The following is a 17,518-nucleotide window of genomic DNA, read 5'->3' on the forward strand; positions in this document are numbered from 1 at the left end:
ATACCCTCTTGGTCCTGGAGGTTGGGAATTTTAAGATTTTTTTTTAATATATAGAAGTCCTTGTCTTTTATAAAGGCAATAGTTTTCACACCTGAGTTGTCTCTACCTCATTGCCTAGCTAGATGATTTGGCAAAGGGCAGTTAGTTTCAGCATCTTTGCCAAGAAAACCTCCAATTGGGTCACAAAGAGTTGGATATGACTGAAATGACTGAATGAAAGGCATTGACTAGCTTTTCCAGTGAAACACAACTAGGAAGTGCCTGAGGCTGGATTTGAATTTAGGAAGAAGAATCTTCTTGAATCCAGGCCTGGCACTCTATGCATTGTACCATCTAACTATCTTTTAGCTACCCTCACTATAGTGCCTACCAGGTATTAATGCCTGTGACCTAGAATTTGAGCTTTCTTACTCCATATTTAGCATTCTTTTCAAGCTGACATTTTGACTTATGGCTCATTCATCCAACCCCTTTATCATCTAGTCAAGTCATTGCCTTGTCCAAAAATCTTTAGTGACTTCCTGTTGTGGGGGGATCCTGACACTGAACCAGGAAGAAAAGACCTAAGAGGTAATAAGAGCGATCTTCAAGTATTTGGGAGATTGTCTTGAGAAAGGCAGATCATACTTGTTCTGTTTGTTTCCAAAGAGCAATATTAGGAGTGGAAGATATGAAAAAGGTAAATATTGAGGTTAGGAAAACTTTATAAAAATTTGATCTCTCAAAAAATGGGATGAGCTACTTCAGGAAGTAGGAAGTTTTCCTTCATTGAAGGTCTTCAAGTCCTTGAGTTTGCTAGGCTTCTCTACTCTTCCTGCTTAAGTGGCTTCCCTTTGTGCTTTCTCACTTGCTGAAATATTAATCAACTTACAAGTGAACATGTGTCTGTAGTTTGAGAAATAGTCACAGATCCACAGAATTTGAGAAACTCAGAGACCATCTAGTCCAACCCATACATGAAAGGCTTTGTCTTGGCACGAGTAGAACACATAGGCTCTTCCATAATTCTTTATTTTAGTTTTCTTATTCTGATCCATTTTAGATTTTCTTTCTTATTGTTCCATTATTATTTAAATCTTCAAGTTCCATAAAATTATTTTCTTCCTTTTCTTTCTGAAGATTTTTGAATTTTTTTCCTTCATATAATAGTAATCATTTGTTGTATTATACCCTTTTCTGGATTGAGTTAGTCCATCAGTACAGACTTTGGATGGGCATTGTAGTTGAAAAATTATTTGAGTCCAAAATTCAGATTCCATCAACTTAATATATATCTACTATGTCCCAAGGACTGTACAAATTTGTTGCTAGACAAAGACTAAAACAAAACAGTCCCTGACCCTAAGGAGCTTCCATGCTATTAAGGGAAAGAATATATATACATAAAAATAAATCCAAATAACTTCAAAGTAGATGACAAGAAATAGAGATTCAGGGATAGAAGGAGAGACTAGCAGGTGGAGAAGGACATCTGAAAGAGAGAGAACTTGAGCTGATCTTTGAAGAAGAAGATAGGTAAGAAGGAAGATCATTCTGTGTATTGGGAAACACCTGTAGCAAAGCCATGAAAATCAGGGGAGGGAATTTTTTTTTCCCCACCAATAGCAGCTAGGCAGAGCTGGCTGAAATGTATGGGAAGGGGTTCAGGGTGTAATTAGCTTGGAAAGTTGGCTGAAAACAGATTATGAAAGGGTTTTCAAAGTCTAGCTGAGGAATTTGTGTTTGATTTTAGATGTTACCCCCTATAGGGGGTCATTGGAGCTTTCTGAGTAAGGAAGGGACATGGTCAAGCCTGTACTTTAAAAGTATTTGTGGCTGGATTGGATGGAAGAAACAACTAAGGCAGAGATGCTAATTAAAAGGCTAATGCAGTGGTCCAGGTTAAAAGTTATGAGGGCTTGTGTAAGATGGTGACCATAAGAGTAAAGAGAAGGAGATAATTGTGAGAAATGCTGTGGAGGTAAATCTGACAGGATTTGGCAAGTAATTTGAATGAATGAGGTCAAGGAGAGTAGAAAGATGAAGATGATTACAAAGTTATGAATCTGGGTGCTGGAAAGAGAGTGGTTGTGTCCTTTACAGAAACAGAAATTGGGAAGAAGGACTTTAGATAATGAATTCTGTTTTTAACATGTTGAATTTGTGATGACTACAGATTATACAGTTTGAATAGGAGGAAGAAAGTAGTCGGCTTCAGTTTGAGATATATAGCACACTGGTTTCAACAACACTAAACTCTTTCCTGATGAGAAACCTCCCACTTTATGGTTATGAATTCTGTAATCCCACAATCTCCAAAGAGTTTTAATTAAGCCAGGGGCCATAGACAGACTCATAATAGGAGTTAAGTAGGTTACAATAATGACCTCTGTGCAAAAAGTAACATAAGGGATATAACATCACAGAAATATATTATTGAAAAAGTAGTCAAATTAGGTAATGAGAGCAAAGAATAACAAGTGGATACCTTGAATGTTGCATGGATGTTTATAAAAGGTTGAGAACATTGAGGAAAGCCTAGATAAAGTCTGTTTTGGAAGATTTAGAAGAAATCATGGAGAAGAGTCTTACATGAAAATTGACAAATAGGTTGGGATCTGCACTGGGAGTATACTCATATTGAAGAAGTCATGGATGCACTGAAGTGTGCAGATGCTATTATTATTAAAATGCACATTTGTTTAAATCATTATCAAATTGATCAAAAAAAAAAGCATCATAGCCTTTTCCATCATGTGGGACCTCACTGAAATTTTTTGTTGTTAAGAAATGGTGTCCTCATAATAAAAAAGGAGTAGAAACATTGCCCTGGTTAATCTAGTGCTATTTCTGAAAGAATTATTTGTAACATTAAAATTACTGGAGAGTCTTTTTGATGTTTGGGATGGACCCAGTATTTTTCAACTGAAACTTTCAAATACAAATTCTAATGAGCCTGATGTGGTTAATTTTATTTTGAGCAGACATTATCTGGAGCCTGACCAATTTTTCCTGGAACAATTGATTCAAACTTAAAATGGCAAAAAGATCTGGATTTTATATTAAATCTAAACCACTGTCTATAAAATATAATATTTTTCTATTCCTTTTCTTCAAAACAAATATTTTCTAAGTAATTGTAATTTAATTTGTCATCATTAAATATGCATGTATATAAATGCTAATTTTATGTAACTTTGGTTTTGTTATATAGTAACAAATTTAATTATCAAAATGTATCTTAAATATTGGTGTTGCTGGAATACTCATTTTGATCCATGGGAATCATTTGATTATATTTAGATTTCAAAATTAGAAGAATCTCTCAAAACATTAACACAGCAGATACAGCAGATTCAAAGGTAAGGTGAAGTCAAACTTTTAGTAAATCTTCAAAATTAAATAGGGAAAAAATGCAATTATGTAGGACTTTGATGTTTACAAAACATTTTCTTTCTGACCATTCTGTCCTATGAAATAATCAAGGTAAAGCTTATTGAGATGAATAAACTGAAGCTCAGATTATACAGATATGTCTGTTGCAAGAGTTTGAACCTAGACTCTTAACTGCAAATCTAGTACCCTTTACTGTGAATTTATATGTATTCATTCACCAGCCATGGCTCTCATATTCCTTATCTTGATGTTACCTTTAACTTTTCCTCTCACTTTTCATATCCAATTAATTACAGAGTTTTATTGAGTTCAGTCTGCCACCATCACATCTCTAAAATCCTCTCTTTCCTAACTATCATCATTCTGGTGGACCTCTTTTCCCATCCCATGGGTTACGGCAGTAGCCTTCTCATGGACCTTCTTTTGCTATTTTATCTTCCAAATCATTCTTCATACCACTGCCAGACTTAATCTTTTTATATCAACTCTGATGTCACATTTCTATTCAAACCCCTTCAATATTTCCCTTTTGAATACCATGTAAAATTCAGCTTATTTGCTTGGTGCTCTTCCATTTCCTTTGATCTTCTTTGATGTTTTGATATATACTAGAGTCTACTCCAGGACTGGCCATTAAGATTTTGCCTGCCCTTTCAAATAGAAATTATTCATCCTTTCTGTGTCATGGACATCTTTGAACTTTGGTGATGTCTATGAACCCATTGTTAGGATAATGTTTTTAAATGTATAAAATAAAATACATAGAATTTCATAGGAAACAACAAATATTGAAGTACAAGTGTCAAAGAAAAAAAGTTCAGTGACCCCAGATTAAGAAGCCCTCCTTTCAATCCTGATGCAAATACTTTTTCTTCCAAGAGATTTTCTTGTTCTTCCCTTGTAATGATTTTGGATCTCAGGTAGCACTTTGTTGTGTGTCTCTCATGTCACTTCATATGTTCCGTTTTCTTCTACAATCATTCGTGTATGTTCATCCCTGCCACCTACTGGATGATAAACTTGCTAAGAGCAGATTGTGCTTTGTCTAAATATCATATCTTCCCCAGCGTTTAGTATAGTATTTTTTCATACATTATGTAAAAGAAAGCCCTATTCTCCTGAAAGATTTAATTTATGCATATAAATAAATAATTTAGTACTTTAGCATTGACTTTGGAGTCCGTGGACCCGAGTTCAGATTTTGTCTTTGTATGCAGCACTTGTTAGTTGTGCAGCATTGGGTAGCTCAGTTAATTTCCTCAGCTTCACTTTCCTCATCTGTAAAATGAGAAGGTTGAACCAGATGATTTCTGATACCCTATTCAGCTTATTATCTATGATTATCGTGTGATTCATGATTATATGATTCGTGAAAACTAAGTCCTGGAATTGTGTCAGTTTCAACAGGCATAGGACTTCGCATTGACAGCTTTTTTGATGACACCTAAAAAGTATAGTATAATGGATTAAAAGGAGCTGTTATTGTCACCTTTTAATTTCATGTGTATCAACTAGCCTGGAAAATAACCATCAGTAATAATAATTATTTATATAGCTGTTGCAATTTTAAAGCATTTACCATCTTCACATTCCTGTGAACTCAGTAGTGCAAATATTATCCCGATTTACAGATGAGGAAACTTAGGTTCAGAGGGATGAGCTTCTGAGCTCACAAGTAGTAACAATTTGGTAATCACTAATGATGATATTGCTGTTTCCCCTCAGTTTTCTAAATAACCATCATATAAGGCAGGGAGATAGAAAAGCATTTTGAAATACTACTTTTTATTTCTTTTTAAGCATGGCTTCTATAAATAAAACTTACTTTCCAGAAGTGGTTCTATTTTTAGTTGCATGGCATTTTATAATAATTTAAATAAGTCCATTTATAATAAATTTTAATGTTTTGGGTTTTTTTCTTACTTCTATTTAGTATGAGACCATCTCAACAAACTGGGCAGTTACCTATTTCTAAGCCAGTAAAAAATGCAGTTTTAAGTGAGTATAACAATTAATAAAGATGCATAACTTAAAAATATGTCTTAGAAGTATACTAAGTAACTTTCTGACATTAAATTTACTACTTATCATAGCTTCTTCAACAAAACCAGTTGGATATTCATCATATTCATTCTTGCCAGCTTACTCATCGACCTCCCAAATGTATGTATGTATCTACTAAGTCTGAAAATGAATATTTCCCCACAGAGTTGGTAGTGATTCAATTTAGTCTTCCAAAGAATTTGGAAAGAACTTGAATTACCTGGAAAATTTATGTAAGCCCTTTCTTACTCTTTTTCTCCTAAACATTGCATACCAGATAACACACTTATTTCACTATCTTCCTTTCCTAAGACTTCCTATTTGCTTCTCGTGCCATATTTGAACCTTACTTTCTAGTTTGGAGGAGAGCTTTAGCATATTCTGTAGTCATCTCTACACCAGAGTAAAACTTAATAGAAAGGCTTTTGTGGATGTTTTGAATTTTAGGCTTGAAAATCCTTAGATTAAAAAAAAAGAAGAAAAGAAAAGAAAAATCCTTAGATAAAATGGTCCACTAATTCTGGGGCTAGCAACTCTTGAAAAAGGTGAGGTTGGTTGGCACAGAAGTATTTGTTGACATCATTTTCCATCATTGGGGTGCTTTTCTCTCCTATTCCCTTTTGTCTGTGCCTCCTTTCTTCTTATTCTATATTCTTATTTTTCTTCTCCTTTTCATATTTTTCTTTAGACCTTTTTTAACACCTAGGCTAGTTAATTCAGGTTTTTTAATGTCATTGTTAACATATTGTTTTGAAATTTTTTAATAGAGGCTAACTCTGATCCTTTATTGTAGCATGGAGTTAAATGTAATTCAGTGCTGGGGTTAATTCATATGTTGCCTATTTACTAGAGTGGAGTCAATGGACATCGATCACTCACCTTCCCAAGTGAGAAAAGTAAGTTAATTTATTTGACATCCTTCCTACAGTTGCTTGCAAGTTGCAAGCAACTTAATAAACTTCAGAAAATGAATGGTATTTACATACATTTATTCAGCTTTGTGATTGACAACATTTTTACCTTGCATTAAGCGGTGTCTGAGGGATTTGTTGGTAGGTTCACAAAATATCTTCTCTCCTTTAGTTACTTTCTTTCCCTTCCATCTCTGCTAAGTGCCTGAGCTGAGGTGATAAAATCATCAAAAATTGGCACTAGTAAATTGTCTGTCTCTGAGAGTGTCACAACTAGTGTTAATAGCTAAGACCTAGAGGTCTAAGATTTAGCTAAGTAAGATTGCCAAAGTATTTCGGGTTATGAATGCAGGCGGTTCAGTGGTTGTAAAGTGTAGCTATAGATGACTTTATTTAAACCTTTGCCTCTATGATTTTGCAAAATACTGGTGTACTCTCTAGATCAAAAGTGTGCCCTCCCATTCCCTTCTCTTTACTTGCTTCATTTTTACTCATTCTTTAAAGACTAGTTTCATCTCTGTCATGAAGCCTTCCCTCGTTCCCTGGTCATTGAACTAAGGATGTTGCATCTCAGACCATCACAAAGTACTTTGTATCCCTGAAAGACCCTTCACATAGAACATTATGTGGTAGCTCATGTTGCTGTCTTGCGCCCTGACCCAGTGAAGGTCTTATCTGAAGTTGTAGCTCCGTAGTAATAAGCACTGTGTTTGAATCATCCTTGAGGAAGATTTTTTTTTACTTGTCCTGTGGTTCCATCTATAAAGGGAGCTCTATAGAGGCCCTCTTCTGAGAAGTAAAAGAACTCACATAAGAGTCCTAACTGTCATGCATCAGAATTGTCACTTAAATGCAGCCACAGCCATCTCTATCCATTACGCTGAGTTAGGTCATATGTTATGAAAGTTAATATTCAATTAAGAGTATAGAATTTTAGAGTGGGAAAGGTTCTTCAGTATTTTGTCTAATTATACAGATAGGGACAGGACCTGTATAAGGAACTCATAGGTGAGCAAGCAGTTCAGCATCTTCTCTGAAACTTAAAGTTGCAGAGAATTGCCTAAAGCAATGAATGGAGATTTCATCTGCCTGGGTCACACAGACAGCACATGTCAAAGATAGGATTTGAACTCAGATCTTCCTGGTTTCTAAGCCAGCTCTGAATCTCCTATACCAGCTTACCTTATGAGGTAATTATAATTAACTCTTTTATATTTCTTTGAAAAGAAAGTTGACTATATGCAGGCTACGAAATTTGGACTGCATTCAGTGTATAATAAGGAGCCATTAAAGATTTTTGAGCAGGGAAATAACATGATTATTTCTGTGTTTGATGGAACATTTAACAAGACAAGAAAATGAGGAGATTGTAGTAATAGTTCAGGTATGATGTGATGAGAGTGTGAAGCAGAAGATTGAGACAAAGGTAGAAATGAAAAAGTACCTAGGAGAGATGTTGGAGAGATATACTTAGAAAAGAAGTGAGGGAAACTGGTGAGAGAAGAGAATCTTAGTCTCTTGAGTCATAGCCCAACCTCTTTCCATTATTCTTGGGATGCTAATTTAATGTAAAATCATATTTATAAATTTTCAGTGTATTTAAAAAATAAATCTTTTTATCTTTGCTGTAATCACATTCTGATTTGTATTATAGAAGTTTTTAAATATCTTTAAACTGTCATACTTTTTAGATTGTAAGATTCTTAAGGTCAGGCACTATCTTTAACTCTATCTTTAGTTCCTAGCACAGTGGTGTGAACATAACAAAGTGCTCAATAAATATTTCTTAAATTGAAACAGAGACTTTGATTCTGAAATTTTTTTTACCGTCTCTTCAAAAAAATTATCGATCACCAAGCATATTATCAAGTAAAATATTATACTAATTATGCTGTTGATCTTACTAAAATATTTGTAATAGGAAGTACTAATTTTATAACATTTCAAATTTTATTAATTCTTAACTTAGCCTGAGGCAGCAGCAGGCCCTGCAAGACTGTCACTGATCAGTCCACCTCAAGATGGACGTATGGGTATGTAAAAGTATCATTTTTGCAGCTTTACCCTAAATTGTTTCATGGGTATACATAAAGTATGATTCTAATCTGTAGCCATTGCTAAGAACAATTTTGGTACTCCTCTTTTGGATTTTACTTCAGAGCCAGTTAACAAATCTTACAACAAATTCTAACTCATGACTTTATATTCAAATTGGTTTCTTCTATTCTCACTGTTTTGCATCCTTAATCATATCCTACAGTCAGAGCTATGATGGGAAGAAAGTGGTAAACTACAACTTCTGGGGCTTTATGCTAATGTGGCAAAATGAGAGGATACTAAAAACACTTGCAGGTTTTTTTTGTTGTTGTTGTTGTTGTTGTTTGTTTTTTTAGCATCTTAAGAACAACTGGACTTTTTCCTTGGTTAGCTTGAATAATTACTTAAATTAAGAAACTCCCAGGGTAGCTCCATCTGTCTTAACTACCCCTCTGCCACACCCTTCCCAAATAAACTCCTTCTTGGGTCTGTCTTCCCTTCTCTTCATTTAATATTTTCCCAAGATCCTACCTAATTCCTCTCCTTTTCATAATGCATATGCCAAACATGTAATGTCCTGCTTGCTTTTGATTAGAAAAGTTGCTAGTTTTTGTTTTGCCTGTAGTAGTAGTTCTCAATGGTTTTTAGTTCCAGGAAACCCTATCAACAACAAAACAATAACAACAAAATGTGTTGTGAATCTCTAGAGTAATTTAATATTCTGCTCACAGTATTTTTAGATTTATTCATTAAATGCTTACAATAAGTACAAAGATAACTTTTGCTCCCAAAAGTTCCAGATTAAAAATTTAGACTATGTAATTATAAAAGAATTTAAATTTTTCCTAACAATTTAAACTAAATATAAAATTATAAAATAATCATGAATATTTTATTTCCATAAGAAATAAAAGAAGTATTACAGCCAGACCTTATGTCTTTATTATAATTATGTGTAACACTTCAAATTTTGTTAAACATAAATGGCCTTTTAATGCAATAAATTGTATTTTGGAAGGTGTTTAACATACTATAATAATCATAGTAAATTTAGTTTTGATGGACTTTTTTGTTTGAGCCAAAGTTTGCAATATCTGACAATAATAGAAAGTCTTAGATTTAGATTTTCATTAAATTTAATTCTGTATCTTCTTTTGAAACCAGAATAAAATAAAAATGATCGTTCATCCAAACATATGGGGGAAAGTGGTATGAAAATTTTACAAATTATCTTGTGAGAAATAACTAAATGGAAGTTATTTTATTTTTAGCCAAAGATGTATATGACTGTCAATTTTGAAGGGTGTTTATAATCCAAAATCCATTGAAAATATCAGTATTCTTTTTCCTCTGTTGTCAGTTCATCAGCCTCAGACATAAAAGACATGTTAAATGGTTGTGATTCCAATTTAATTTACTGGAAAGTTTTGGAAAATATTCATTGAAAGTCACTTGTAAAAATTTCAGATGATCACATATGTCTTTCCTGATTTGAGGATAGTTCCAAGATAGTTCCAAGAGATCTAAAGATCCAAGGACAGTTTATTTTGTAATGAGAAATTATGTAATGCCACAAAGTGTGCAATACATTTCCCAATTATGTACTTCTAAAATTTTAGTTTATTAATCATACCTTTTACCTTGGTCATTGAAAGTTTATATTTGGACCTTTTGATGATGTATTGAGTTCATGGATTTTTTTAAAAACGTATCTGTTAAACATAGTAATCTTCATGGTCATATCACATTACTTGTGCATTCAGGTAAAAAGGATGACCAATGGATGGATGATGTAACAACTAACTCGTCTTTCAGATGAGCTCAGCTAGAGGAAAGCCACTTGTCTGTTAGAAGAAAACATGCTTGCTACCTGTGTCTTCACAAAAAATGATAAATACTCAAAAGTGGAGTTGGATTTTATAAAATCAGTTATTTTGGCAGCAACACATAATACTCCTGGTGGTTGTGGCAATTTCTTTGATGCAAGCACTTGTTTGTATATGCTGCAAAGTGTCCGTACTATATTTTCATTAATTTTTTCAGTATGTGAAATAGCATCCCTAAATTGCTAAGTCATCAATTGTGTTCTATCTATACATATTCCACAACAAGATAACCAACTGATTTGTTTTCCTTCAAAGTGTGAATTAAATTAAACATGTTTTCTCCTTCTCTTAACTGATGGCAATATAGCATATTTTCTTCTGCCATCCTGCAAATATAACTTACAAATATAATTGAAATTGCTGGGTTACAAATATCAGCTGTTTCATCTAATTGCAGAGCATCAATGTTCTTTTTGCAGGTCTTTCTCCAATTACTTTTTCAACATCACTAGATATGTCACATATTCTACAAAACATTGTGCTGTTAGAAATGGGTATCATCTCTAACTTTTTAATGCGATAATATCCAAATATAAGCTTGACAAATGCTTTGGCAATTTTCAGAATTAAATTTTTCTGTAAAGTATGAACTTTGTTGTTTATTTTTTACAATTTAGTAACTTGCTAATTATGAATTCAATTGCTTTTTCTACTTGTTTATTTGCAAAAAATGAATAAATATTATGTTTTCAAATATTGTTTTTCCACTTTTAAAAAATCAAGAGACTCATCAACATTGCTTTCATGTTTTGATTATAAATGTTGAGACAAAAGGAAAGATTTTATTCTCTATATAAGAACGTCACAAATTATACATTGAGATCATGGCTATTCATTACATCCAATAAATGAGGAACTAAATTTAATATATTTTTCATTGTATTTCCTCTACTTCCTCTTTATCACACTTGTAATTCAGGTATCTCAAACATCTTTGTGTATTTTTTCAGAATTATGATTTCCTCACTGAATTTTACTAATTTTTGGATTCCTCATTAACAAATCTTTGAGCATTGTTTTTTCCCCATACACTTCTAGTCTCTATCCAATGATCCACTGGAACTATGACAATTTTTTAAATAAAATAAAAATATTTCTACAAAAATTCATTTTTGTAGTAAATAAATTATTAAATATAAATTAATTCTTTATCAATACAATTGATTTAAATGTATATTTCTGTGGCATTCCAATAGACAGGCATCAGGACATTTCTGCAACCAAACACTATTGTTACTTTTGTACATGGGGTTTGGGATATATGGCTTCTTAACCAATCAACAAAAATGATTCTATTACAAAGGTTTACTCTTTATATATATATAAATCTCTTTAGACTTTCAGACTTAACTTTATTTTCTTTTATCATGGCTTCCTCATAGCCCATGGGGTATACATGTTCACAGAAACTACTGAAACACTGACCAGTGTCACTAACCAGATTGAAAATCTGCCAGATAGAAGAATAATAACATAAGCAGAGAATAAGTTTAAATTGGAAAACAGTCTTAAAACTGAAGTGAGAGGCCATAAGGTTTGTTTCTGCCAAGCTTTTGTTTGGTTTTATTTCATGGTTTTAAGATAATCTGTAATATGCATACCCAGTTATCATACTTTACATGATTATAATCGATATGGTCTTATTACATGGTAATGAGAATAAGGGCACTGCTCTAGTGTAGTGTATAGAATGCAAAAGAGGATATGCAAGTGCTTTTGACTATTTTCTGGGAATCAGTTTATACCAAATGTTGAATCCTCATGCTATTTTGGAAACAATTTGATGGTAGATTGAGAAAGTGTAAGAACACATTAAGCTTAGAAGAGGTTGGTTTGTTGTAATTGCTGCAAGAACACCAAAATAGATGTGCTCATGATCATGGTGGTTCTGGATCACTACAAATGCTATAATGCTACAAACACATATGTATATTCACGCATATGTAATATAATTGGGCAATTGTTTACCAATTAAGAAGTCATTAAAGAATTTTTGCATGAACTCCTTTGGACGATTACAAACCCATGGTGGGTTCACAGACAACTAAATGGGAACCACTGCTCCATGATAATTAAAGTACAGTTAAGATAAAAATAATAATTCATGCTAACAAGTTTATAAAATGCCTTTTATATATATATATATATATTATTTTAGTTCTTTCTCACAACAGCCTTGTGTAGATATAGATAAAGGCTCATAGATTTTAAAATCAGAGTATTTAGAGTAGAAGGGAACTTAAAGATTATTTTGCTCACTTTTCTCATTTTACAGATGAAATAACTAAGGTCTCCAAGGAGTAAGGGGGCTTAACTGAAACCACACAGATAGAAAATAAGAGAGCTAGATTTTGAATTTAGTTACTTTGACTCCAAGGACAGATACCCTCTTACACCATACTGTCTATCTACAATATCCTACAGATTTACAATCTTTGAAGTGAGAGAGTCAGGCCTGGACTCAAATTTTCTGTATATATACTTACATACATATATACATTGTGTATATGCATAGTTTAGCCATATTTATATATATTCAAGTTTATATATATATATATACATACATATATGTGTATATATATACACACATACATCATATATATATGCACATACATCATATCTATATCTATATCTATCTATATATATATAGAGGTGTGTATGTGTGACATAGGAGTTGGATGCTTAGGCTTTGTAGGACAAGAAAAGTGTGTCTTAATACATTTAAGCAACATTTATTTGAGGAAAAAGAATGATATATTTAAGTAAAATCAGGGCAAATAATTTATTTTTCTAAAAATTTTTCATTGAAATGAAAAATATAATATTTGAAAACATTATTTCGCAGGAAGTGTTTCTTATGGAGGGCCCCAACTAGTTGGACTTAGCTCAAGTCAGAACAATATATCAAGGTCTGTATCATGATTTACGTGTACAATGTGGTTTTAAGAAAGAGAATGTATTATATATTTGATGATGTCTTTTAATAGTTTTGTTAGAAAATTGTTTACTTTGCATTTTTCTTTATTGAATATATTATATATCTAGATTTATTTATTGATTCTTATAATGTTAGGAAATGTTGAGTTACCATCTTAGAGTTGTCTAGAACAGGGCTGTGTGAGTAGAAATGGGGTTCACAGAACCCATCCATGAGGATCCCTGGGGAAGCAGAATGACTTAGAAAATCCCATGGGTATGTGTGTGTATGTGTGTGTGATATACTTACAAATTTAACTATACTATATGAATAACTATATGTACACATAGATACTTATACAGTCACTAATAACTACGTGCACATGACAGCAGAGAGGAGAGCCATCTTCAATGGGCGCAGGCCATCCATTGGAGTGTAAGTGGGTTTCTGGGAGGGGAAGCAGTTTGCTCTAGAACTCACAGCTGTTGGGTGACAGAGGCATGATTGGAACCTGGCTTCAGACTATCCCTAACCCTTGTATCTTTCATATGATTAATAAATATTTTCTGAATTAATATTTCTTGTTAATTATGCTCTATATTTGCTGCTTTCCCTTCTTATTCTCTTTTTGAAGGGTCATTTATTCTCCTGAGTGATGCAGGAGAAAAAATGCTGGAATTGGAGAGGACCTGGGTTCAATTCCTACCTGTACTACTTATTGCCTAGGTGATCTTGATTGAGTCATATCACTTTCTCAGCTATGAAGGGAATGAGTTGGAGTGATGACCTGGAAGGTCTCTTCTAGTTCTATAGTTAAGAAATCGACATTAACTGTTAATGATAATCGTTTAGGTTAGGCCATTCACCCAGTTACAAAACTACCCAATTTTCCTGTCCAATATCCTATACGTCTTTCTCTTTTCCATAAAAAGAGTGGCAAGATTTTTTGTCAAAGGCTTCGTAAAAAAAAAAAATAGGTCAATTATGTGGCAGACATTCCTTTGTTCTATCAGTCTAGCAATGCTATTTCCCCCTCTCCCCCAGAGGCTGGGGTTAAGTGACTTGCCCAGGGTCACACAGCCAGGAAGTGTTAAGTGTCTGAGACCAGATTTGAACTCTGGTCCTCCTGAATTCAGGGCTGGTGCTCTATCCACTGAGCCACCTAGCTGCCCCTCCAGAAATGCTATTTTTAAAAAAAGTAATAAGGTTAGTTTGGTATGACCAGCTAATACAAAGTAGGTGTTTAATAAATGCTCACTTGATTGCTTGACTTGTTTGACTTGTTCTTGATGAGTCTGTGCTGGTTTTCTCTATATTTTTTCTTATTATTTTTTCTTCTTATTTTTGTGCATATGTAGTTACCATTTTAAAATTGAGATCTGGGGCTTTACATTTATCACTGTTAAGTTTTACTTTGTTAGATTTGCTCATCATTCTAGTCTTAGAGGAATGAGAATGATTATGATTATGATTATGAATAGCCTAGTTTTCATGGGCTTGAGGGAGTCTCCTTGTTCTCTTTGGACCTCTTGGTGTTTGCAGGTGACCTGAAGCTGGGAGGGACAACTAAAACTTTGGGTGACAGAGTCAGAGCCAAAAATAATTCAATAGATGAAAAGTCGCTCTTTATGCTACTCAGACTATACCATATGCTGGATGGCATATTTTATAATGGGTTTTGTTAAGGTGGAGGACTCTAAAGGAAAGCTAAAACCTAGTGAATGATCTTAAAACTGACATACAATGGTTTGGTGACATATAAAGTGGAAAACAGAAAATGTAAGGAATATGCACATGATCAGTAGCTCCTAAAATGCTTGAAGGAAAGGGTATTAAATTTGTTCTGTTTGCCTTCAAAGGAGGCAAGTAGGACCAGTGGATGGAAATTCAGGATATCAGTTTTAGGCTGAATGTAAGGAAAAGCTTTATAATAATTAGAACTACCTAAAAGTAGATTAAGCTGCTCAGAGTAATGGATTCCCCTTTACTTGAATTCTTTAAACAAAAAGTCATTCATAGTCCTCTTGTTGGGGATGTTGGAAAAAGGGATTTCAGGTATGGGTTGAAGTAGATAGATGACTTTTGAGATTGAGATTCTGTGGTCCTCTGTTCTTTATTCACTTTTATATAGTACCCAAACTCCCCAAAGTATACACTTCTCTTTTAAAAAATTGGTTATTAACAGCATACAAATAATAAGTTCTCAATTCAGTGATATTTTGCAGAAGTGTAAAAGTTTCAGATTCTTTTTTATTCTAGTCTTTAAAAGTTTATTATGGTATGATAAAATGTTATAGTTATTTGATAAAAAGATACAAACATTAAATCTGATTGATTTTAAGTTGTCTGATAAGCAAAACCCTAGACAGTAAACCACTTAACCATTCAGTAATCTATGAAATTCTTTAAGACTCTTAAGTTGCACAGAAGGTATAAATTTGCATTATTTTTCCTCATTAGAGAATTCTCTATCCCTGAAATCACAGTCTAGTTCATGTTCCTTATTAGAGAGGAGGTTGTAGGAGTCTGTTATCTTTTTTTTCCTTCCTTTCTTTTCTTCAAGACAGTTGGAGTTAAATGATTTGCCAGAGTCACACAGGTAGCAAGTGTGAACTCCAGTTTTCCTGACTTCAGGGTCAGTTTTCTGTTCACTGTGTCATCTAGCTGCCCCCCTGAGTCTGTTATCTGTTAGATCAACTTTCAGCATATTCTGTGCCTCATATTTTTGTATAATATGCTTCCTCATTATAGGAACCATTAGTAAAACTTTGATTGTCTGAATAATCATGAATTATATGTATTAATTGTAATTGTACTATGCAAAAATTGTCTATATGTAAATCATGCACTTTGATAAGTAATTAATATTATATTAAGAAAACCATGAGGAAGGCAAATTGGCTGCCAAAGATAAATTTTAAAACCAAATTTAAAAGACTTGGTTTATCTACAATTTATTTCATCTTTAACATGCATAATTAATAGCTGAATATCATGTTGTTAAAAGAATTGTATTAACGGTTATATTGGGTTGTGTTAACAGGATATCACCATCACAAATACCTTATAGTGGACCTTCACGTGTTCTGTCATCATCCTTGCAAAGTAGAGTAGGAATGTGGGATACTTCTGGCTTCAGAATTCCTCAGTTTACACCTCCTCCATCTCATTCTTCAGCACCAAGACAGCCAATTAGCATATCCAATCTTCTACAGAGGCAATGTTTAGGCAAGTGAATGATCTAATTTTTAAAATTAATTAACTAGAAAAATACTTTAGTTTTGTAAGATACAGCATGAATTCACTTGTATTCAAGAACTGTATTTGTGAGAGAACTTATTTTAAAGAAAGATAAGCTACCAGTTGAGAAAATTGTGAATATTCATAGGAATTCTGTTTCTAATCCTTCATGCAGATAATGTAGCTTAAAAATTGTTATCGATTCTTTATAAGAGACTTTTTTTAAGTACTCTGGTTTTTTGGTGAACACCAGGAATGGAAAATCTAAATTTAAAAAATGTCTGTTCAATTATTTGAATTTGAATTTGAATTGAAGAGACTAATTTTATTTCCATTCTTCTCAACTACACAAAATTTCAAGCTTGTTTTAAGTAACTATAGTTTTATGTGTATTTAACTATCTCTAATGCATATGGATACAGTAGATGAATATATTTCATGTATATTCATTCTTTGTTATAGGGTCTACTCTTCTTGGAAGAAATACATTAGGAAGATGATTGTTGTTTTTGTGATGATTACTTTCCATTAATTTTTAGGTAGATCACTCCTCTATCAACATTTACCTATTTATCTATTGAATGTGCCCATTTTCCCTGATGCTACAATTAAGTGCATAACAGCACTGAATAAAGAATATTTTTTTTTATTTCTAGGATGAACAAACTTCTTAAAAAAAAAAACTTTATACCCCTTTAAAAGATTAGTGTCTCTCTCTCTCTCTCTCTCTCTCTCTCTCTCTCTCTCTCTCTCTCTCTCTCTCTCTCTCTCTCTCTATTTTGTGTATTTTTCATTTTGAGGAAACATCATTTGATCTTTCTACAACCTTACCAAAAATGGCTATTCCCATTTTTATTCATCTTTGCTAGTTTGCTGGTTAGAATATCACACATTTGACACATGACTTGAAACACATTTATTGACTTAAACTAGAACAAAAAGAACACAGTTGTTGTCAGAAGAGTCAGATTCTAATCCTGACTCTCTTATTTGCCACCTCTCTATTCCAGGGCAAGTAGTCATCTAATTCCCCAGGCGTTTGTTGCCTCCTTTTGTAATGTAAGACTCTAGATGATCTGTAAGGTCACATCCAAATCCTAAATATTTTA

The 17,518-nt window shown here is 33.2% G+C and overlaps 1 protein-coding gene across 1 annotated transcript in view; it reads left to right on the forward strand.

Annotated features, from left to right (window-relative positions):
* Positions 1–17,058, forward strand: part of RNF212 (ring finger protein 212) — a 36,377-nt gene extending 19,319 nt beyond the window's left edge. The window contains exons 5-12 of the mRNA XM_074276383.1: positions 3,283–3,341; positions 5,309–5,373; positions 5,469–5,538; positions 6,269–6,314; positions 8,299–8,362; positions 13,098–13,161; positions 16,213–16,397; positions 16,872–17,058. Coding sequence (XP_074132484.1) covers positions 3,283–3,341; positions 5,309–5,373; positions 5,469–5,538; positions 6,269–6,314; positions 8,299–8,362; positions 13,098–13,161; positions 16,213–16,397; positions 16,872–16,909 — 591 coding nt within the window. The 3' untranslated portion in view covers positions 16,910–17,058. The remainder of the gene's footprint in view (positions 1–3,282; positions 3,342–5,308; positions 5,374–5,468; positions 5,539–6,268; positions 6,315–8,298; positions 8,363–13,097; positions 13,162–16,212; positions 16,398–16,871) is intronic.
* The last annotated feature ends 460 nt before the right edge of the window (positions 17,059–17,518 follow it).

The sequence above is a fragment of the Sminthopsis crassicaudata genome, chromosome 6 (assembly GCF_048593235.1).
Source record: "Sminthopsis crassicaudata isolate SCR6 chromosome 6, ASM4859323v1, whole genome shotgun sequence".
Taxonomy (NCBI): domain Eukaryota; kingdom Metazoa; phylum Chordata; class Mammalia; order Dasyuromorphia; family Dasyuridae; genus Sminthopsis; species Sminthopsis crassicaudata.